Raw genomic sequence first — 24,296 nt, 5'->3', positions numbered from 1 at the left:
TCTCTACCCATGCTGGCAGGCTCCAACAGGCGTAACCTAGTAATAGTAATAACAATATCTAACACTTATTAAGCACTTACCATGGGCCAGGGTCCATGCTGTGCACTTTACATGTATTAACTCAGTTAACCCTCCAACAGCCTACCTTATCGATGAGAGAGGTTAAGTAAATCGTCCAGCGTCAAGGAGCTAGTCAACAGTGGAACTGGGCTTCAAACCTAGGGAGTCTATAGTGCCCTGAACCACTCACCGTCTGGGCAGTGAGGGGCTGAGACCGAGCATGTGGGTGTCTTTGGTGCCTCAGCCAGGCCGGGTTTAAACCTCACCCGACCCCCACCCTCGCCCACCAGTGGCCTCTGGCGCAGCCCAGCACTTCCTTGCTTTTGTGACTGAGTCTATATCGTCAGCCTTTCATCCCTGGGCCCAGAAAACCCACCCCCAGAGAGGAGCTGGTGGGGAGGGCAGAGCAGAAATGAGCAGTTGTCAACAGTGGTCTCCATTCCAGGCAGAAGATCCCCCATTTGCCCTGCAGGGGAACCCCTCGCCGTCCCACGGCTGCCGCATCCTGAGGGTTAGCTCTGCCCCCAACACTGGGTGAGGGTCTTCTCCTGGCCACAGGATGAGCTGGGGGCCCAGGAGCCGCCCCACACCAGTGCCGCAGCAGGGTGGGGCTGCTCTCAACCTGGGCTCCCGGGGAATCTGGGTGTAGTGGGGCTGCAACGTGGGGTCATCAGCCCTTTGACAACTTGAGTTTAAAAATATCTGTGGGCCCTCTCACCAAAACCCAGCATTTTCCCAAAACGGGCCTCACGACCTCCCACCGCAGCCCGTCTGCTCTGAACAAATGGCTCTTAAGCTTTTTCAACTCAAACCCCACTGGATGGGGCAAAACATACCACAGTCCCCGACTCCCGCCTGTTCGCGTACTCCAGGGGGGAAAGAACACAGCGACCATAAAGGATCAAGGGGGAATACATATCATTAACTTATAAAAGGATAGATTCCTGATTTTATGTTATGAAAGAATGACCTATAAACTTGAAAATAGCTAAGGAGTTTGATCTTGACTGTATGTTGGAAGCTGTTTAAATATCAAAGTCATAGCACATCACCAGCGAAGTGTCACTGTTCAGGCAAATTGAGGGTATACATCTTGGTGGCAGCTGGGGAATGGATAATGCATACCTGATCCATGACTGCATGGTGCCTTAAAGCCCAGTTACTGGAAAATTTGCCCACAGGCAGCCCGGCACACTACGGGCTCTGCCCACCAGCTCCAACAAGCTGCATCCATGAGAAATTATCCCAAGAGGATTGATCTTTAAGAAGCGGGAGTAGCAGCAAATGAAAACCTTGACCTAGTCTTCCTGAAAATGGCAGGACTTCCGGTTACCTAGCAGGTCCCCGGGGAGCCTGTGACCTTGTCAGGCCACATGCAGCAGCCATGCTTCTGAATCAGAGTCCCCCAAAACCAACGGCTGACTGCTTGCTACATTTCTGAGTTTCAGGGTTTGGAAATCTCTGGTTGCTTTCTTACTGGGCTCCCGGTACATAGCAGTTCATTGCACCAAAACAAGAGACTCTATAAAATTGCATGCCATGCTCCACCTGGAGGACCCCTGCAGCCCATCAGCGGGGCAGGCCAGGCCTGGATAATCACTCCAGCTCTGGCCCTGCATCCAATTTCAATCAGATTGTTTAACCGTGAGCCTCAGTGTCCTCATCTCTGAAATGGGTGTAACAACCCTCCCCTCCTCGTAGGCTCAGCAGTGAGAGCTGGATGTGTTTTGGAGCCTGGAAAGGACTGGCCCCAGGTTTGTGTGCCCTCTGATTTGAGTGGATTTAAGTTCAGTCGGAGGTAGGAAAAAAGTGTGGAAGCAGCTTCACACACATCTTGAGCCTGAAGGTGACTCAATCAAAACTTGTCCCCAGGGGTACAATCAAGGCATCGGGCTGTGTGACCTGATGTCCCTCTGGCTGGGCACACAGTCCTCAGAGTCCAAACTCAGCTCCAGCGTTGCTTTGTGAGAGAATCCGGGCTTCTCTGCCTTGGAACAGGGAGGGCTTGACACAGTTGCCCCCAGAATCCACCAGCCTGACAACGCTCTGTCTTTCTAGAGTCCAGGTAGAAACACACTCTCTGCCGTGGCTAGCACGGACAGATTTAGACCGTGGGAAGCAGTCAAGCTGCCCACATCTTGGTTCTTCAGGCAGAAGCCCCAAGGGTCACCCTGCAGTGACACTTATAAGGAAACGTGTGTCAGAGCCCAGGGCCGGCCTGGTCTGGCAGTGAGGCGGGCCTCGAGCTCTTTGCAGATATTCACTCATATAATCCTTCCAAACAAGATAAATACTATTATCGTCCCCACTTTACAGATAAACAAACTGAGGCACAGAGAGGCTAAGTGCTTGCCCAAAGTCACACAGCTGGGAAGAGGCAGAACTGGGATTCAGCTCTAGCGGTCTAGCTCCAGAGTCCATGTTCTCAGTGACTGGGGCTCTGCTCAGCGTCTGGCCCCCAAGTTCCCCCCACAAGGGAAAATTGATCAACAGGAAGCTTCAGAGAACTTGAGAAAGCCATACTAGCCAAGCCCTGTGTAGGCCAGCTCTTTGGGACTAAGTTTCTCCACTCAATAGAGGAAAAAATTGGAATGAGCAGGAGTTTGCAAAATGTGTTCCTTGGAACCCTCGGGGGTTCCTCAGAGCTCCCTCGAGAGGGTGCTGCAGCTGTGAAAGAACTGGCAGGCTGGGCTCCAGCCCCACCTTCAGCCAGAAACTGCTCTTATCTGTTGCATGCTGGACCTCCATGCAGGAGTCCATTTGAAGGATCCCATGATAGAAAAAGTGAGCAAGAGAGAAAGGAAGGGAGAGAGAGAAGGTTTAAGAACCACACATAGATCAGTAGTTGTCAAAGCTGACTACCCCTTGAGTTTGAAGGATACAGATTCCCAGGCTCCATCCCATACCTACTGACTCAGAAGGTCTGGGCGAGGCACTGGGATCTGTATATTGAACAAGACCCCCACTGTGGGCTCAGTTGCAAGAGGTTACAGGGGGCAGTGGCCGAGGGCGGCATCCTGCCTGTGGGTTCTAGTGCAGACTTACCACTGGGAAGCTTCCCCAAGGGGCCGTCATAAGGTCGGTGGAGCCCACCTTCCTGGGGCAGGTCCAGGGTCCCCCACGGAGGGAGGAGCCACATGCAGCCCGCTGCCAGGGGCCTTGCCTGGCCCTGCTGAGCAGAGAGCAAGGGGGGCTGGTGGGGTGTGAGTGTCTGCTGCCCCCCGGGCAGCCTCAGAAGCTGCAGCAGTACCTCCATTAGAGTCACAGAGAGGGTCCCCGATTTTCCCAGAGGCACACAGCCAGGAAGTGGCGGGGGCAGGCGTGGAAACCGGGTGAAGTCCATGTTCTGAGTGTGACGTCCACCACCCTACCTGTGGCCGATGGAAGCTTCTGCGCAGCATCCGGTGGACCTGCTGGCCTTGGCCTGGGGCCAGTGATGCCCCATGGACACCGAATGATGAGTCCTAAATTGGGAGCAAGGCTGCCCAAGACTGCTCTTGGGAGCGGTCTGGGGTGGAGCTGCTGCCGAGGGGCCCGCAGGGCTCTGCCCGGACCCCACCCTCGGGCTCCTGAGGAGGCCCGTCTTCTCCGCCCCAGAAGCCCCACCGCCCCTAGCCCAGCGCAGTCAGGAGCCCTGGGCCTGGCTCTGGACTCCCGGTTCCCAGCTTGGCCAAGGACTTGCTGTGTGACCATGGGCAAGTCAGTCTCCCTCTCTGGACCTCAGGCTCCCTTCTGAAGCAGACCAGGGCAGTGGTTACCCACCTGTGCCTGTGGAGTCTCACGAGTCCCTGCTGTCCCAGGCCCCCTCCTCCGCCACACTCGCTGCCCTTCAGCCCAAAGCTCGGGTTTATGTATCTTATAGATGTGATTTCATTTGAAAGAAGGTTCTGCAACATCAAGGCAGTGTGAAAACCAGGGCTTAAGTCATCTCTGAGGTCCCTCCAAGGGCCTCCAGGACGAGAGGAGGCTGCTCAGGCCTCCTCCTGCCTCTCAGGGAAAAGTCATTCCCCGTGGGCACGCCCAGACTTCCCCGCATCAGAGAGAGGTGGTACAGGCCCCTCCCTGCCCAACCCTGGCAGAACAGGAAAGTGGGGGCTGCCCACGGGCCCCCCAGCTTCTGAAAGCCTGCGGGTCGAGGGCCAGGGACCCTCCCAGGAGGCCACACACGTCCCCGGGTGAACCACCTCAAGCCTACGTTGAACATGCGCCTCCTAGGTCACAGCCCTTTACAGTTTACAGGGCTCTTTCACAGGCAGACTAGGGTCAAGGTTAAGAGTACAGATTCTGGGCCAACTCTCTGGGTCCAAACCTCACTCCTGACATTTGCTACCTGGTAGCCTTAGGCAAGCTACTTAACCCGGCTGTGCCTCAGTTTCCTCCCCTGTACAGCAGGGACAGTAAGATACTGTCAGAGTGCAGCTGTAAGGGTGAAGGAGTCACTACATATAGAAGGCTTAGCTTGGGTAGCAATAATTGCTAGCCACGATGATGACAGTGATAACGATGATGACTGCAGTGGTCTCATTTCAGCCTCTCACCAGCCCTGTGAGATAGGCAGAACTGACCCCTTTCACAGATGTGAAGACAGGCCCGGGTAAGTTCAGCAACTCGTCTGAGCTGCCGGGGCCAGCCCAGGATAGGACCAGAGGAAGCAAGAGTTTTAGAGCCGAGAGGGCTCGTAGTGGCCTCTCACCCACTCCCCTCATATTGCAGATGGAAAAGACTTGCCCACAGCTGAGCAGGGCATCAGTGGCTGAGCTGGTTCTAGAACCCAGCCTGACCCCCAGGCCAGTGCTCCGAGCTGCCAGAGACAACAAGACTCAGCTGAGAAAATAAATCCTTGGGTCAATAAGTTTTAGAAACAATGCATAGTGCCTACAACCCTTAGAGGTCGACACAACGCATTAGCTTATCAAGGCTCCGACAAGTTCTGCAGTGAACAAACATGTTTCCCTTTTTTCCACCTCGTGTTTCCCAAACTTAATTGACTTCTGCACAGAACCAAGCCTTTTTATGTAGTCCCGTGGAGCGCCCTCTGGGAATACTGGGTTGGGTGACTTCTTCAGCCCCCTTTATTCTGTGCTTGGAGGTGGTAGGTCGGTGGTTCTTGGGAGATCTCTAAGCATGCCACATTTCTGACATCATTTAGCCCTGGAAAGTTCCTGGGGCTCACGTGGGGTTCCCGTGTGCCCTAAGAAGTAAGGCGAGCCAGGTGCGAGGCCAGGTGGAGTCGGACCCCTCTCTATCCGAGCATCCCCTTTGCTCAGACAGAACCTGAGTCAGCAGGCAGCATCTGCAGAAGGCAGAAGGGCCCCCACAGATTCGCTAAGAAAAGTCAGTCCCAGGGTGTCCATTTTGCTGCTGTCCCAGATTTCAAGTGTAGACAGAAGGGCCGAGTCCATTGCCAGAGGGCCCAGGGGCAGGGAGAGGAATGGGCACGCCATCCTGCCAGGACATCTGCCCCCACTGTCCCTGTCATCCCACCAGCTCCGAGCTGCCTAATTGCTTCCCCTGGGACAGGCCAGCGATGTTGGGGTCACATCCAAACTGGCTCCATGCCTGCCCAGTGCCAGCTTCCTGCCCTGTTAGGAGGCCCACGTCTCTGGGGTGGCACAGAGCCTGTGATCAGGGCACGAGGGCCAGGGCGGGGAGGAGGCTGCCTCTGACAGCCGTCACTGCAGGGGCCAGAGCCGTGATGACAGGAGGGGGCTCTCTGAAGCCAGAGGGAATTTGAGGGCCGTCTGCAAACTGAGGGTCGCAGATAACAGGCCCGGGGCACCGACCACAGCTTGGATGTGTGAATCATTCCAAATTCCCTCCGTCTCTTCGTGTGTGTGCAAGAAACACGAACTCATTTTAGTGACAGCCTGAACCCAACAGAATTGATAAATACAAGCAATATAGGGAGGGATGTGGAGGAAAGACCCAGGCTGTGGAGCCAGATCCTTGGATGTGATCCCAGAGCCAGCACTGAGCTGGGTGACCCTAAGCCAGTCACTTAGTCCCTTTGAGCCTCAGTTTCCCCCTCTGTAAAATGGAAATAAAACTGCCTGTCTCCCAGGGCCATTGCAAAGATGAGTTGAGAAGTGGAGAGAAGTGTCTGGCCTATCGCCCTGCTGGTCTCGGGGCTGCAGGACCTCACAGGAGAGGCCACATGGGTGGTGAGAGAAATCCAGGTCCCGGCTGCGCCCTCTGCACACGCTGACTGGCGTTTCTGAGCTCCACTTTGCTCACCTGTAAAACGGGCCTCTGGGAACCCTGTGTCCCCCTCACCAGGGAGGATGCACACGGGGTCACAGCCGCGCATCGTAAGGCACCGGCAAGCATCGGCTCTTGTGACCGTGAGGCCCCTGGTGAGCTGGGGTGACTCTCCTGGCAGCTGTTTTAGATCAGCGCCAGCAGGCCCCTCTGCAGAGTGTCCTGGGGACGAGGACAAGGACCCACCTCTGCCAGCAGTGTCATGTGAGAGCACTGTGCGGGCCCGTACACGCCTCATTCCCACCAAGCCTCAAACCCCGAGGCCTGGGGGCTGGGCTCAGAGGGGACTCAGGGAAGGGGGCGCGTGCGGCTGTGGGCACACACCCCGGCTAAAGGAGGCAGGGGCTCCAGTTTCCAGAGCTCCTGATTTTTCAGGAGAAGCCACAGATGTCATGGAATATACCCCAATTCTTTAATATGGGCAACTAATTTTTTTAAATGTAGTGTCCTTTAGGGGAAAAATATTCCATGGCCCCAATTTGCCACCGGCTCTGCCGCCCGCAGTCTGGATTCTCCCTGTGGGCTCTTCCAGCTCTGGCGGCCCTGTGTTTCCTTCCGATCAAAGAGTCCCCTAGGTGCCGTCTCAGTTTGGCACAGGTCCTCCCTCACCAGACGGCCCTCCTGCCCTTCCCTCCCAGGACAGCCAGGCAGCAGGGGGACCGCACTCATTTCTGAGGCCAGAGCAGTGTTCCCAGGGCTTGGGTGTTTGGGGACTGACAGTGGGGCTGCCCTCAGGAGCCCGGAGTCAGCACAGGAATCCTGAGGCCGCCCTGGCCCTCAGAGGCCCCTGTGACCAGGGCTGGGGGTCAGCCCGCCTGCCACTCAAGGGCCCAGCCACGTGACCCAGCCATTTACCATGGACTCAGCCGGGCTCTGTGGGACTCAGAGAAGCAGGGACAGGGGGGTGCTCCACCTGCAGGTGAGGTGCTGATGGGCCTGACAAAGGGCAACTCCACGCTCTCCCAGAAATCCCAGGGGAGTGCATGGTCCTCGATGTGGCGGCAGCTGTGACCCGGGGCCCAGGGATATGGAGGCTGAGGCCTGAGGACAGAGCCTGGCTTCTGGGGGGGATGGGGGAGTGATGAGAGCAGGGAGAGGAGGGTCTGAGATGAGACGATTTGATGACATTTCCTGAGTGTCTAATGTGCCAGGCATGTGGAAGCACTTTACATTCACTCGTTAAGTCATTCAGCAAACACTGGCTGACTGCTTCCTGGGTGCCAGGCCTAAGGCTAAGAGCTGAGGATTCAGCTGTAAACAATGATATGACGTAAATTATCCTAACGTAGTCCTCACCAAAATCACATGATGTGTATATTATTGTCTCAACCTTACGGGTGAGGAAACCGAGGCTCAGAGAGGTGACATAGATAGCCCAAGCAGACGTAGCAAGTGATGGAACAAGTTTAAGCATTGGGGTCCAACAGACTATCACACTTCACCTCTTCCCAGGCAGACACAAGTGAAGCTGATAAAACCATGAGCCTTTAGGATAAGGCTTGGTTCTCTGATTTCCAGAATTCTAGTCCTGGAGGGAGGCAGAGAAAGGGTGTCACAATGAAGAAGGTTATCTGAAAAAGGAGAGAACTACCTGTTTCATAAAATGGTGGAAACTTCCTGGGATATTCTGCCCCATGCTGAGGCTCTGGCTACACATATTAATGGGTTCAAAGGGGCGTTGGCCGCAGTGAGCGAGCGGTGGCTGTCAGCCCTGGCTGCAGACACTGCAGGGTACCCGGTTTCAGGACACATGATCAGAAAAGCCAGGGCTAGTACCAATTTCCTCCTGGCATTTCCTGGAGGTATCTAGTTGTGAGAACGCCCCCACCACGAGCCGCACCAAGCCCTCTTCATTTGGAAGGAAATTAAATAAATACGGCTCATAAACATCTCTGCTGTTCCTATATTGGCCTTTGTGCAAGAAATAAAGTCGCTCACGACTGGTGTTGGAAATTCCCAGGAGGCAGTTACGAGGCATTTTGCGGGGGATGGAAGGTTGGACAGTCTGCATTAATCGTTTAGGATGATCGCACGGACGGCATCGCCTCCCAATGCCACCCTGCGCAGAGGTTCTTGGATCTGACTCCATGTGGCCCCCGTCCCAGTGAGCAAGTGGACACGGCCTCACGGCCATCACGGAAGCAGTCTGAGCTGAGCCAGAAGGGACCTGAGATGTCCTGAAGGCCCTGGGGGAGCTGGGGTGGTCAGGGAAGGGAAGAGGAGACTGAAAATCCAGTTAGGGAGCCCGGTACCGCTGAGCCCTCGACCCCACAGCCATCCATCGCTCCCAGCTTTGCTTCCAAGAGCTGTGCAGACGCAAACCTGCACCGTCTCTACGCAGGCACATGGAGAAGAATCCTTCTCCTTCCCTAGCCTCTGCTTACAGATCCCCTCCAGCTTCTCACAGAATTCACCTTTCAGGACCACCCAGCAGGTGAGAAGTTGGCTGGGAATTCATGTTGGAAAAGCAGACAGGATGTGGGAGCAGATGTGGGGACACACGACGAGGCTGGCCGCCAGCTGGAACACCTCCCTAGTGCAGACAAAAAAGGCAGGAGGCTTCAGCCACAGGTTAGACTCTAAGAAGGACTTCTCAAGTGTGGGCACTATTCAGCATTAGAACAGGTGAGCAAGGAGGGAAAAGGAAAGTTTCAATATCTACTTTTTAAAGCATTCAGTAGTAGTCATTGGATAATGGTGTTGGCCTTCCCCGGACCTCTTCTCAGCATCTTCCTCCTAAGTCTGTAAAATTAGGAAATACTTGCCGAGCATACACCTTGGAAATGAGTGCAGAGCAAGAGGGAGCCTTGCCAACTCCCAGAAATCAATTCCCTGACGACCCAGAAAACTCCCGGAGTGTTGGGAGCAGGGGCTGGTGGGAAGCGGTGACTGGGGGAGGATGTCCGCTGAGGCTGGGGGCCGGGGCTTGTCGGGCCAGGGGACAGACACAGTGAGCACAAGCTTGGGGCCTTGCCAGGTAGAGGCACCAAAAATGAGGGGAAAGGAAAGAATGTGATTGTTTTTTAAAGCAAAAGCAGTTACCGTTGGGAAGAGCGGGGCTCCATGGGACTCTCTGGGTACTGTACGGTTTAGTGTATTTTAAGGGACACGTCGGGGTGGGAGGGCCAGCAGCGTTTTAGCTCAGGGATGCTTGTGGGCTGGTGCGGGACCACCCGGGGTCCTGCCGTCCGTCCAGCAGCTACACGATTAATGACTTGATGCCATTTAAACCCGCATTTTGTGATCCCGGTCAAGGCCTGTCTTTTGCACATATTTCACAGGAGTTGTGACCGAGGGCTGAGCAAAGCCTCTCCATGCAACGCAGAGGCCGTTATCAGGCCATAAAATGTCGCTTTTTCACATTATAATGCAGTGTTTAAAAGAGGAGAATTCAGCTTTTGGCTTGAAAAGCGCTGACAGGGGCTCCCTGCCACTGCCCAAGGCAGGGAGATTTGACCGTAGCGGGGGCTGGCCCAAGAACAGAGGGGCCTGGGCGGAAGGATGGGGGTGCCAGGAGCAGCCACACTGCGTGCTCACTGGCATCTGCGGGTGGAGGCCAGGCATGCTGCTAACTTCCTGCAGTGTACAGGACAGCCCCACGACAAAGAAGGGTTCAGTCCCAAATGTCATTTTTCTAGTGCCAAGGTCGAGAGGCCCTGCCAGGGGCTGAGAGAAAAAGGAAAAAGACCGTGCTGCGCATTCGAGGAACCACAAATAGCTTTGATGCGGCCAAAACGAAGTGGGGTTGGCAGAAGATGAGCCAGGAGAGGGAGGCCTGCTCCCCTCTCCTTCCCTCCCTTCCTGCTTGTCTTCTTCTAGCCAAAACTTACAGAGCTCCTTCCGTCCCAGGCAGCAGGGGGCTGGAGCTGGCTCATACAGCCTCAGGAACTGGTTCCCATCTTCACGTCCAGTGGCCTCGTGTTGGTGACTGAAATTGGCCGTGGTGGGTGGATTTACACCACAAAGATCGGCAAACGAATGCTACAAACCAAGTCACTTTTTTAAAACACAAGAGCCGGTTGTTAAGCATCTACCAGCACACCACTGGTTTGGGTGCTTGCTGGGTACCTGAGATGCCTAGGGAGCAAGCACAGGCCCAGCTCCTGTCTTCCTGGAGTTCACAGTCAGGGAGGCACAGATGCCCATCAAACAGTCACACAACCGTTGATCAGTTTCCGCTGTGGGAAGTGCAGCGCAGGAATGGTACCTGGATTAATGAGAGCACGTGTGAGCGTGTGAGTGTGGGTTGGGGGTGTGGATGGGTGTGTGTTGCAAGGGGGTGACTGGCCTACGCTAGGTGAGCAGAGAAGGGTTCGCTGGAAGAGGCAACATTGCAACAGAGCTCTGAAGGCTTTGCAGGCGTTCGCCAAGCAGAGAAGACGGCGGCAGCCACCCTTCAGCAGAGGGCGCAGTGGGTGCAGCAGATTGGAGATGGGGGAGGGCAGAAGCATTGGGGAAGTGCGAGAAGCCCCAAGTGTCGAGGGAAAGAGCAAGAGACTGAGGAGAAGCTGACGACGTCAGCAGGGCTGGCTCACACAGAGCCTTGTCGTGTAAGGAACTTGGGCTTTATCCAGGGAGCCAGTGAAGGATGTGGAGCAGGAAAGATCCCTGGGCAGATTCAAATTAAAAAGAAAGAAAGAAAAAAATGGTATTGTTGCTCTGTTTCCCATAACTTGGGCTTTTACCACTACTAATGGCATTAAGCATCACCATGAACCTGGGTAGTAAAGGCATGGGTAGACTTGACTGCTGACCTGGGGACTCCCCTTGTGGCAGGGCAGATGGACAGACCCACATACCGGCAGCGCCAGCAGAACATGAAGAGTGCTCGGTCGACAGTGCTCACGGCAAAAGGAATGTCCACTCAGGCAGTGTGGAGGAAGACAGACTCTGAAGGGCCTCCCTCTACAAACCACTAAATATGGAATAAAACATACTTTTTAATGCATCATTCACCTCACCAAAAGTAAGAGGAATCCCCAAGAAGCCCCCATCCAAAAACAAAAAGCTGTGAGCTAATACAGAACAGGAGCAGTGAGTGATAACCAAATGCAAAACCTGGGATCTGTCCTGGGGACAGACGCTGATATCAGAACTGTTAACAGGGGAGTAAACTTGGGATGTGGCAAAGCAAAGGAATAGAGCCTGTGATCTCGTTCTCCGAGGATCTCCTTAAGGGGAATGAAGTGGTCCCTGCTCCAGGCATCACTCCCAATCCCTACCTCCTCCCCACCCCAGCAGAAGCAATGAAACCCTCTCTGGAGGAAAGCACCTGCCATGTAGACCCTGGAGATTCCCATAAGATCAAATACAAGTCCAGCATGCACAAGACTCAGCAGAAACAAACAGCAAATTTAGACCCTCCTAGGCCTTTTCAGATACGGTGATTATCAATACCAAATACAAGATGGTATGTATGCAATATTTAAAGAAATTTAAAATGAAATCATAGACATCAGCAAATAACAGACTATCTGAAAAGACCAGGAAAACTTGAAAAAGGACCAAGTAGAACTTTTAGAAATAAAAAAAAAATATATCATTGGTAACATTAAAAGAAAAAAATCCAAGGATGGGTTAAAGAGCAGACTAATTAGCTGAAGAGAGAATTTTAAAAGTGGAAAACAGGTCAGAGGAAATTACCCAGAATACACTGCAGAGAGAGAAGGTGATGGAAACTGTAAAGGAGAAATTAGAGCTCTCTGGTCCACAACAACAGCCACTAGCCACAAGCGGCAATGTAAACGTATATCTGGATTAAATAAAATCGAAAACTCAGTTCTTCAGCTGCACAGCCACATTTTAAGTGCTCCTCGCCACATGTGGCTAACAGCTGTCACACTGCACAGTGTAGAGTATACAGCATTTCCATCATCACAGAGAGCTCTGTTGGACAGCACTCGGTTACAAGATAGAGAAGACAGAAAGTCCAATCCCAGCAGAGCAAAGAGAGAATGGAAAAGAGGTAATATTTTTAAGAGATAATGGTTGAGAATATTTGAGAAACGAACCCACCCACAGATACAGGAAGCACAATTTATATCAATCAGAACCAAAAAAAAAGAAATCCACATCTCGCCACATCGTAATGAACCTGCAGAACACCAAGACAAAGAGAAAAATTTTGATGAAGCTAACTAAAGATCAATTAGGCTGGCAGCTGACTTCTCTTTAGCAAAAAGGAAGACAGAAGATAGTGGAGCAGTGTCCTCTACGTGCTAAAAGGAAAAAACCGTCACCCTAAAACTGTCCCCAGCAAACCCTTTGAAGAACAAGGATGAAATATGGACTTTTTTCAGATAAACAAAAATTGTAAGAGCTTACCGCCATGATACTCTTAGAGGAACTTTTAAATTTTCTTCTTCAGGAATAAGAAAAATTATCTTAGAAGGAAGGTCTGAGACACGAGAAGAAATGATGAACAAAGAAGTTGGTAAACATGTAGGTGTCTTATTTTAAGCAAATATTATCGATATAAAATAATCATGATGAAAATGTCTACATTGTGGGGTTTTAAAAAAGGACAGAATTTAAATACTGGATGTGGTAGGGTGATTCAGGAAGAGGGATCAGAATTAATATGTTCTAAAGAACTCTTACTGTTTAGGAGAGGGCGTAAGATATTGATCAACCCTAGGTTTTGTTAAGTTAAATATCATAGTAAGTTTTCAAGAGTAACCATTAAAGGGGCTGGTCATGCCCGGTGGTGCAAGTGGTTGGGTGCGCGTGATCCGCTGCGGCGGCCCGGGGTTCGCCGGTTCGGATCCCGGGCATGCACCAACACACCGCTTGGCAGGCCATGCTGTGGAGGCGTCCCATATAAAGTGGAGGAAGATAGGCATGGATGTTAGCCCAGGGCCGGTCTTCCTCAGCAAAAAGAGGAGGATTGGCAGATGTTAGCTCAGGGCCGATCTTCCTCACCAAAAAAAATAAAAATAAAAAATAAAATTAAAAAAAAAGAGCAACCATTAAAGAATGGATCTGGAACTTCAGCGTGCATCAGAAACACCTGGGGGCTCCTTAAAACACAGATTACTGGGCCCCACCCCCAAAGCTTCTGTTCCAGGAGATCTGGGGTGGGCGCCTAGAATTTTCATTTCTAGCAAGTTCCCCGGCGTTGCTGATGCTACTGGCCCAGGGGCCACACTTCGAGAACTATTGCACCAAAAACAGAGAAATAGGGTGCTTAATTTCCAAACCAACAGAGGGGGAAAAAATGGAGTGAGAACACAAACAAACAAACAAAATCTTCCACCCAGACCACTCTGTCCAATAGAAGTACAACGCAAGCCATATATGTAATTTTAGATTTTCTAGGAGACATTAAAAAATAAAAAGCAACAGGTGAAATGACTTGTAATAATATACTTCATTTAACCCAATATACCCAAAATATTATCATTTCGATGTTATCAGTATAAAAATTATTAATAAGCTAGTTTACTTTTTTTTGTACAAAGTCCTCAAAATCCAGTGTGTTTTGTACACCTCCAGCACTTTTCTCTGCAGACTGGCCACACCACAAGGACTCAGAAGCCACATGTGGCTTGTAGCTATCATACTGGACGGAGCAGGTCTAGACTGGAAGTGACATGAGCCTGCAGAGGACAGAGGGCCCCACGTGGTCATTAAGCGCCCACTGTATGCCAGACACCAGGCCGAGCACTCTGTATACATTGTACATCATCTCATTTAGTCCTCACACAGACCTGTGAGATCAGCATTATTATCATCCCATTTCACAGATGGGGAAAGTGAGGCTGAGGAAATTAAGAACACTCCCCCAAGATCATCTGGCTGGTAACCAGCAGAGCTGGGATTCACAGCCAGGGCCCTCATATTCCAATGCCGACCTGGAACCTCAGGGTTTCTGTAAAGGATTTTCTGTAACAGGCCAGATGGCAAATAGTTTAGGCTTTTGGGACCAGATAATAATCTGTCACAACTACTCAACTCTGCAGGAAAGCAGCCTTAGACAACATGTAAACAAATGAGAAAGAAAACTTTACTTAGAAAAACAGGTAGAGGGCTGGATTTGGGCCCAGGCTGTAGTTTGCCAACCCTGTGCAAGGAAACATCACTGCATCTGTGGGCCCAGCTTGGGGAAGCCTCCATAACGAATTACTCACATCCTATGGTGCATCGTATGGGGGAGTGGGGGAGGATAATGCCGAACCTCACCTTCCAAAGTCACCAAGGTCCTCCCGGGGTTCAGAAGGATCCAGAGTGGCCACCTCTTGGTGGCATCTCCTCCAACTCTGCCAGGGCCTCAGGCGGCCCCTCTAACTCCGCAGCCCTCCACAGAGCCCCCCAGCTATAAACATGAGTTATTCCCCCTCTCAGAGCTGAGAGGGGGGAAATAAAAGCCAGGGTTGATGGAATCCCAGACATAAAATCTGGCACCATAATGCCTGCATTTTGGAAATTGCCTTTAATTAACGGTTTATGACCCCAAAGACTCCCCTGCTCCCCAGTCCTTCCGCAGCGTCATCTCCTTGGAGCTCAGCCCCGGGGGTGGGGTGAAGGAGGTGGGCTGGTCAACAGCTGTCTTTTCTCAGAAACCAAACGTGTGGTTTGCCCATCTGAACCCAGCCTGGCCTCTGGCGTTCCTCCAGCCTGGACTCCGTAAATATTGTGAATTGAAAAGCCAGCTCCCCCCGACAGGCCTCAGGCCTGTTAGCTCCAGAATAACACACAGACACACCACGCTCAGGAAAACACACGCGTGTGCACATGCACACGCACACACACACACAGGGGAAGTTTGCTTTTTTTCTTTGTCCGTCTACTTGTCTGTCATTCCCTCCTCCCTGCCCTCCACTCACTCTCTCCCTCTTCCTATCTTTTTGCCTTTGTTGTTTCTGTAGCATACTTCTCTCCTGAAGCCTCGCTCTTTGAGTCTCTCTCTCTTCCCTCCTCTCTAGAGCTCGCTTTTTCCTCTCTCTCTCTCTCCTCTCTCCTCTTTCTCTCTGATTCCTGCTGCCCGTCTCCTCCTGTCTCTCCCTTCTCCTGCCCCTTTATCTCCCTTACTCGGGGCGACATTGCCAAGCACTGCAAACACACCCCCCACCGCCCACCTTGGCACAGAACAGACAAATCCCCCCTCCCAGACAGCCCCACCCCTCCCACCTGGACCAGGTGGAGTCTACGATGAATTTCTGCCCAGGTGAGCTTGACAAGTGGGACCAGGTTCCCTCCCTGAGCACCTTAGCTGAACTCAAGCCACATTCATCCCAGGAATGCAGGCAACTACCGCTGAATCCTCAGTGTAGCCAAAAAGTGCCCAAGCCCCAGGGGAGGGGCCTGTATTACCAATAATAGCTACCCTTGACCGGTGCCTCCTGGGGCTTCCCATTCGGAATTTATAATAGTCATATTAAGCTAGGAGGTAGATATTATTACTATACCCATTTTATAGATGGGAAAACTGAGGTTTCAGGAGGTGAAGCAATTTGCCCAGTGCTAAGGTCTCTTCAGCTCCACAGGCCTGGTCCAAATGGAGAGCACGGGCTGTGTCTTGGTATTTTCAGCCACACGTCGTCTCTCATCTTCCCAGAAGTACGTCACAGAGACAGGACTCAGCTACAGGAACAAGACAGAGGCTCTCAGCTCTCCCACCCAGGGAGGACCAGCGGCCAGCCTCTGTAGGACGTGATCAGAAAGACTGCTCTGCGAGCCGAGCCTGTCCTTGGGAGCCTGGCTCCAGCAGGAGGAGCACCTAGGCTCCGGCCTGTCTCCCCTAGCTGAGCAGCCCTCTCCCCAGGCGGGGCTACAGGGCTGCTGTTTCCACCTTCCCCAGAGCCCTGGCAACACAGGTGCTCAGACCCGCGACCTGCACAGAGCTCAGTGCCCCTCTGCCGTCTCCCAGGGGGACAAGGAGGCTTTCCACCCACGGGAGAAGGGAAATAGAATGATGCTGCAGTAACCTCTCAACCCCCACCCGTCCTGGCACAGACAAGCCCTGTCATACCCACTGTCACTCAGTGACACCCACCGTCACTGAGACCCCAGAGCAGAGGAGGCAGGCGGCAGGGAGGAGCATCACACCAACTTTACAGAGATGGAAACTGAGGCACCAGGCATCGTCTCTGCCCACCCAGAGTTAGGTCACTCTGCCCGGCGCCCTGCTGGCCCAGGGGTGGCGTCTTCCAGACCAGGTGGCTGTGGGCTCTGAAGGGCTCTTGGCTGGGCGGTGGGAGGCCCCCGGGCGTTGGGGAGAACCATGTCAGCAGAGCTGGGATGAAGGAGGTGTGTGTGGTCACCAAACAGGTGCAGCTGTTTCCAAAGAGTCATTCAGGGGGTTTACATGGAGGGAGGGGCTTTGTAACTGGGAAAAGTGAGATTTCCAGGCTCTGGGTTTTTTTTTTCAGTTTCAAAAATAGTATAGTCAATGCAGACAACTTGGGAAACAGAAAAGTATGCAAACACTCACAAATACTCTCAAACACTGAAACGTGCACATTCACACACACACAGACACACACTTACGCACAATTACCCATCACCCATTTCCAGAGATAAAGACTTTGAACATGTATCCATCTAGTATTTTATATATGTATATAGATGTATATATATACACACAATTATAATTATATATATTACTATGTATATAATTTTAAAAGTATGGTTGGGGTTACATTGTACCTGCTGTCTTACACTGTCCTTCACTTGGCAATAGCTTGTGAACATTTTCCCACACCAAAAGTACTCTCCGGTGACAGATTTCTCATTAATCGCATATGCTCCAACATGTGAATGGAGCATCATTCATTCAGATAAACTGCCATCCATAACCATTTGTACTGCTTCTTATTTCTTAAATTCTCCAACTATTTTCATTATAAATTTATACATGTTTATCATGGAACTTTGATGATGCACAAAGGCATAGTAGGAGGGAAAGAACTTCGTCTTCCCGGCCCCCAAACTCAGAAACTGTTAGCATTCGTGTGTGCTTCATACCCACGGTTTTAACCATGCGCTCGAATTGATGGATAAGCAGTTTTTACATGTTATGATGATTTGGAATATACAATTTCGGTAGGGTCATTTCTCATCCGGCTTATTTTTTAATACTTGTCGTTTAATGGTATTGAGTTTGTCTGTTTGGGTTTTTATGTAGCCCTGCTTTAGACAAAGAGATTATTTTCTCTCCTGTGTACCCTGGACTTGGCATATTTACCAAGTGTTAATGGAGCTGAACGACCACCGATTGAAGAATAGGTTTGGAAGGTGTTGGTGGATGGACGTTTTTGTCTGTGAGGGCCACTCCAGAAACGGGCTGCAGTGTGTTAAGGAATGGAACTGGGGCTCCATTTATCCTAAGAAAATAAATCACCCCGTTGCCCAAAGGTGCCTGTTGCTGCGTTGTTTACAATAGTGAAAAATGGGGAACGACCCTTGCCCATCAACAGGAGGCAGGGGAAATAAATTGCGGAGCATCCATTCGATGAATCCTGTGCAGCCAAGAGACAGCACAGTTCTCTGCTGAGATGGAAGCATGTCCTCCGCAGTGTAAATTAGCACCACATCTCACAAAACGAACGCACGGTGTAAGCACGTGGGTCCGTGTGTTTGTAAGCGTGGGCATTTGTGTTTCCCAAAGAATATTCAGCTAAATACTAACAGCTGCTGTCTCTGGGTGGCGTGGGATTTGGGGTGATTTTCACTTCCTGTTTTATTTTTATTCTTTTCCAGATTGAGTTTTTTAAATTCTTTTTTTTACTAGATTACTCTTGTAATGGGGGGAGAGGCAGCAAAACAAATAAAAGCCATTTTGATTCTGACGAGAAGGAATGCATGAGGGAGGACACCCTTGCTTGCCCCCGCGCCCCGGGAGGGCAGACTCGGGGGGGCGGCGCCCGGCCCGCCCCCCAGCGTGGCCGTGTGTGTTGCGCCTGTGTGTTGCAGACTCGGACAGCCAGTGCAGCCCCACGCGGCAGAGCCTCAGCCTGTCGGAGGGCGAGGAGCAGGTGGACCGGCTGCAGCAGGTGGAGCTAGTCAGGACCACCCCCATGTCCCACTGGAAGGCGGGCACCGTCCAGGCCTGGCTGGAGGTGGTCATGGCCATGCCCATGTACGTCAAGGCCTGCGCGGAGAACGTGAAGAGTGGGAAGGTAGGGCACGTCCAGGACCCCGTGGGCATGCCCCCTCACCCTCCCCTGAGCCTTACCAGCCCAGAGCTGGCCTGTCCCCCCCAACTCCCACCCCCGAGATAGGAGGAGACGTAGTCTAGGGGCCGGCTGACCCGGGCTCAGGCTCCAGCGTCCCCTAAATCACTGTCTCCCCAGCAAGGCACACAGCCCTTCGGAGCCTCAGCCTCCTCATCTTTAAAATGGGACTCACCTTCCTTTACGTGGCTGAAGGGGGTCAAGACTGGACTAGAGGCTCTTTCAGCCTGGGTGGTGACCCCAGCGACCTAAGGGAGCAGCGGCCCCTAGGTGGGCTGCATAGATGCTCCGCTGGACTGCAAGGAAGGATGGGCAGGGAGACGGGAGAGCAGCCCCAGCCAGCAGACCCCTCTGGGGCTCGGCCCCCCCAGCACAGGTCCTGGGAGCCTTGGGTGCCCACCCCCAGCCCTCCCTCCCGGGCGCTCAGTCCCCACCCTCCCGGGAGCAGGTGCTGCTGAGTCTGAGTGACGAGGACCTGGAGCTGGGCCTGGGCGTGTGCAGCTCCCTGCACCGGCGCAAGCTGCGGCTGGCCATCGAGGACTACCGCGACGCCGAGGCGGGCCGGAGGTGAGCCACCGCTCCCGGGCCTCTGCTGGGGCCGGGCCCCCAGGGAGGAGGGAGAAAAGTCCACCCGAGAGCCCCAGATCACACGGGTGGGGTGAACGGGCGCTGTAGGCTGGCCAGGTGTGATGGAGGATGGGGTGTGACTGAAATGGTCCCAGGACGCCAGTGGCCAGCAGGCTCAGGAGCACCTCAGTCCCTCTCTGGGCCAGCCCTCCCCATAGAAAGATGGAGACACAGGGACTAAGGGAGGCCCAAATGCCCTATGATCTCCCCAGTGAGGGGTCAGAGGGGCCTCACACACCCCCAGAACTCGGAGGGCCAGCCCAAGTGGGTCTGGGAATTTCGCCAAAATTTGGCCTACGTCTACCTCAAACCCCAGCTCTTATCACTCCAGAGTGAGGAAAACGGCATAAAGTGGGGAGAAGCAGAATCGGACAGAGAGGCAGAAATGGGCACACATCGGCTTATTGCAATCTCTCCCACAGAGGACGGGGCCGGTAGGAGGGGTCTTTTAGTGAGCACATCTGGGAATGGCCTCGAGTCCCTCCCATCGGCTATGTCCCCAGAAAGGCCGCCCTGTCCCCATTGTCATACCATCCCCACCCCAGCCTGCCTCCCGCCTGCCTCTCCCCTGACTTTTTGTGAGCAGGACTTGTTGGGGCGTCCCTCATTCACCAAGCAGCTCCAGGGAAAAGGGAAGGACACCCCCCCCAGGGCCTCAGAGTGAGGAGGGGGGAGAAAGAACTAGCTGGTAAATCGGACACTTTCTGTTTTGCATAATCATCTCCTTCACTGGTTTCCCCATCATTTTTGTGCAGTTAATTAATCAAAGCTGGTGGTGTGTGCCATTATGTGCAGAAGGAGCTTTGTAGACTGAAAAAAAGGAGGGGGCTAGGGGTGGGAACTCAGGCTGGTTTGGAAGCAGGAACACCAAAGCGCTGTGTGTCCCGGAGTGGGCCCTTGGCGGGATTCCCGGGTGGCGGGAAATCATGAGATGAGACGGATCAGAAACTCAGGTAACAACTCAAAGCAAGAAGACGACGGGGCTGGGGTAGGAGATGGAGGAGCGGGGTGATGGGGGCGGGGAGAGCAGCCTCACCCAGCTTCCCCTCCCGGGGGTCCCTCAGGCACCTCACGCTCACCACCCGCTCCCAACCAGTGCCCTCCCCTCGCACCCCCAAAAGCACTCACCATCCTCCGTCACCCAAGCTGGAAACCCCTCCTGCCCCTGGTCCCACTCCCAATTCGGTCAGAAAACGCCACCTCTGTTCATTGAACAGGGTGGGGCTGCCCGATTCACCTTTCGAAAGTGCGGGATCACTGCTGAGGTTCCCCCAAAACGTAGCTGACACCGAGAACCTCCAGGAGCCAAGATGCTATGGCACCCAAAAGGGGTGGATTCAGATCAGCAGCCAGATGTGAACAGATTTTGAAAAATTCTGGGAGCTCTAAGCAGGACTGTTTCCAAGGATCATGGGGCCCCAGCATTAGACACCCCCAGGGCTTCCTGGAGAAGGGAGGGGCCTAGTTTGAGGGTCCATTCCCTGTGGAACTCTGGCCTCTCATTTGCCATGTGACCTTGCCCCCTCTAGGACTCAGTTTCTCCACCTGTGAAATAAAGGGAGTTAAATCAGGACAGTGGTTCTTTAACTTTTGGGCATCATGGCCCCTTAGAAAATCTAATAAAAGCTTTTGACACTTTTCCCAGAAGAAATCTACAAAACTTCACAACTTTGCATTCTGGGACTCTCTGACCGACCCATGGAACTTTTAGGGGTTCAGAATCTAGGGTAAGAACCCCAGTGAGATCATCTTCAAGAACGTTTCCAACCATGACATCCTGTGTGACCTTAGGCATGACATTGCCCTCTCTGGGCCTGGTTCCCCTTATCTCTAAAATACTGACAACAGAATCCACCAACCCCTGCCAACCCATCACCTGTCACTTTATGGACATGATTTTGTTTAACCATCACAACATCAGTGTAGGATAGACACTCTTATGCCCAGTTGAAAGGTGGAGAAAGTGAAACCCAGAGAAATAATGGGCGCAAAGTCACACTACAAAACTTCTGACTTCAAAATCAACTCCCTTTCTGCTATCTCGTGTGGCCTTTGTGTTAAAACAACCACGACGCCTCCTACTATTATTGATGGAACACTGAGTGCGTCCCAGACTCTGTGCTAAGGGTTTTACACTCTTACTTCCCTTTAGTCCTCACAATTCGGGGGCAAGCATGCTTATCGCCATTTTACAGACGAGGAAACTGAGGCACAGAGGTGCACAGTCTTGGAGCTAAGGGCGGTGGAACCAGAACGCCCTCGTGTTTCCTGTGTTGAATAATAGCCCAGGTGATATCTAAATTCTGTGCCCAAACTCAGATTATAGGGTCTAATCTAGCCCCAGTTTGCGGCGGGGGCAGTGTCAATTTTATAAAATGTCTGAATTACTTTTAAAGTCATGCCGTTTTATCGGACTTGGGCGCTTACAACAGCTCAAACCAACAGCTGGGAAAGGGTTGCCAAGCTGAGGCCCCATGGGGACAACTTTAATGACGAGAAGCGTTTTGAAGGGCAGGGGTGCACTACTTATTGGCATGTGGATGGATATTGCTGATTACAAATGGGCCGCTCTCCAGGAGGGTAAGCGAGGCGCCCCCTCCCACCCCTCCAGCCTGCGTGTGGGTGCACCATCGATTTGCTGAGCAAACCCTTCCTTCGGACGGAAGAGGAGGTCGTCTGGTCTCCATCAGTGACGACCTTGGCCCCGCAGCGTTGATTCAGACGGCTGTGAGCCCCAGCTCCTGCCGGGGCGAGAGGCCAATGAGGGCGGGGCCTGGGAGGGGCCCCTCCGAAGTGACAGGGCGGGAGCCGGCCCTAGAGGGCTGGGTGGGGCTCTGTCCTGGGACCTTTTCATCCTAGAAGGGAGCTTGTCTTGGGCTAGAAGATTCCATTTCAGGAGCTCGTGCTGGGCAGCCTCCTGGTGGACTGGGGCCAGTGCCCCCCTCGGCCAGCCTTGCTCCGTCTTCTGCGCACTGGATTAGAGAACAGGAGCTGTTGAGCATTAGCTGTGAGCCAGGCGGGAGGGGGTGTGCGTAGACAGGCCACACCCGGCCCTGCCCTCCGGCAGCTGACGGTCTAGTGCGCAGCTGGCCACCTGAGCAGCAGTTATCCAGGGTGACAAGTGCAGGGATGGGGACTCTGGGAGGCTCTGGGCATGGAGAGGGCTCCGACCCAGCACCAGGGGCCTGGAAGGCTTCAGGGAGAGGATGTCTCAGCAGAGTCCTGTAGGAGCTAAGCCGGTGAAGAGGGCTGGAGACCGGGAGACCCTGGCCCTTGGGGGCGGCCTCCAGTGGTTCTGGGTGGCTGCGGGGCAGGAGGAGTGGGGTGGAGCTGGGAGCCCACCTCCCTTCCCTTCCTCTTTCCACGGAGTGGATGATGCCCGAGCGCTAGGCTGGCTCAGAGCCTAGAGAGCACAGTCCCTGCGCTCAGATGAATGAATTTTCCAAGTTCCACGTGTGCTTGGTGCTGTGAAGCAAACCCTTGGAGGCAGAGCAGCAGCTGGGGGAGCGACTTCAGACCGCAGGTCAGAGCAAACCTCTGCCAGGCCACAGTGGAGACCTGGGGGTGAGGAGTGAGCCTGGGGCAGGGCTGGCAGGAAGTGGGTGCAGGGGCACCCTGGGGAGCCCCAGCGCCCGAGGGGCAAAGAGCTCTGTGTGTCCCGGAAGTGCCCCCAGCCTGAGCCCAGTGCGGGAGGGGAGCCTGGACCTCGCCAGGCTCCTCCAAGGACTTCCCATCTTATTCCTGCAAAGAGAAGCCAGGAAAGAGTTGTCTTGTTTTATTTCATTTAAATCTACTCTGTTCTTTTTTCCCTCTTCCACTGGCTGACTTTTTATTAGTTGAATATTCCCACTACTGGCTATGAGCGAGGCATCTTTGTTTTATTTTTAATTGTTGCTTTATGGTTTACCATATACACACCACTGTCTATCTTCAAATAATATTATGCGACTTCCTGTATAATGTAACATGCTCTTTTCTCCTTCCTTTACGCTATTGTTTTCATACCCTTTTATCTCTCTATATTATACTCTCCATAATCCATTGTTATGATTTTTCTTTTAAACTGTCTATTATCTTTTTTTGTGTGTGTGAGGAAGATCAGCCCGGAGCTGACATCCGTGCCAATCCTCCTCTTTTTGCTGAGGAAGACCGGCCCTGAGCTAACATCTATTGCCAATCCTCCTTTTTTTCCCTCTTTCTCCCCAAAACCCCAGTAGATAGTTGTATGTCACAGTTGCACATCCTTCTAGTTGCTGTATGTGGGACGCGGCCTCAGCGTGGCCAAAGAAGTGGTGCGTCCGTGAGTGCTCGGGATCCGAACCCGGGCTGCCAGTAGCAGAGCGCGCGCACTTAACCGCTAAGCCACTGGGCCGGCCCCAGTCCATTATCTTTTAAGGAGATTAGCAAATGAGAAAGACCTTTACCCAGATATTTACGATTTCCAATCATCTTTATTCTTTAAGAAAATTTTTTTTTATTGTGGTAAAAGACACATAACATAAAATTTACCTTTTTAGCCAGTTTTAAGAGTACAGTTCAGTGGTATTAAATACATTCACATTGTTGTGCAGCCATCACCACCACCCGTCCCCATAACTCTTTTCATCTTGTAAAACTGAAACTCTACTCATTAAACAATAATTCCTCATTCTCCCCTCCCCCCAGTACAGTGGTAACCACCATTCTACTTTCTGTCTCTATGAATTTGACTACTCTAGGTACCTCACATAAGTGGAATCATACTGTATTTGTCTTTTCGTGACTGGCTTATTTCTCTTGGCATAATGTCCTCAAGGTTCATCCATGTTGCAGCATATTGCAGAATTTCCCTCCTTTTTAAGGCTGAGTAATATTCCATTGTGTGTGTATTGCACATTTTGTTTATCCATTCCTCCATCGATGGACACTTGGGTTGCTTCTGCGTTTTAGCTACTGTGAATAATGCTGCTATGGATGTGGGTGTACAAATATCTCTTCAAGACACTGCTTTCAATTCTTTCGGATATATACTCAGAAATGGAATTGCTGGATCATGTGGTAATCTATTTTTAATTTTTTGAGGAACTGCCACACTGCCTACTATAGTGGTTGCACTATTTTACATTCTCACAAACAGTGCACGGGGGTTCCAATTTCTCCACATCCTCGCCAACACTTGTTTTCTGTTGTTTTTTTATA

At 52.4% G+C, this 24,296-nt stretch overlaps 1 protein-coding gene across 1 annotated transcript in view; it reads left to right on the top strand.

Moving 5' to 3' along the window:
• Positions 1 to 24,296, top strand: part of KAZN (kazrin, periplakin interacting protein) — a 451,377-nt gene that overhangs the window by 407,477 nt on the left and 19,604 nt on the right. The window contains exons 9-10 of the mRNA XM_087446771.1: positions 18,232 to 18,437; positions 18,940 to 19,058. Coding sequence (XP_087302897.1) covers positions 18,232 to 18,437; positions 18,940 to 19,058 — 325 coding nt within the window. The remainder of the gene's footprint in view (positions 1 to 18,231; positions 18,438 to 18,939; positions 19,059 to 24,296) is intronic.

This window comes from Ceratotherium simum, chromosome 22 (assembly GCF_057802395.1).
Source record: "Ceratotherium simum simum isolate JZ-2026a chromosome 22, ASM5780239v1, whole genome shotgun sequence".
Classification (NCBI taxonomy): Eukaryota; Metazoa; Chordata; class Mammalia; order Perissodactyla; family Rhinocerotidae; genus Ceratotherium; species Ceratotherium simum.
The sequence above is the reverse complement of the archived record's forward strand: the minus strand, read 5'-3'. Positions and strand labels throughout refer to the sequence as shown.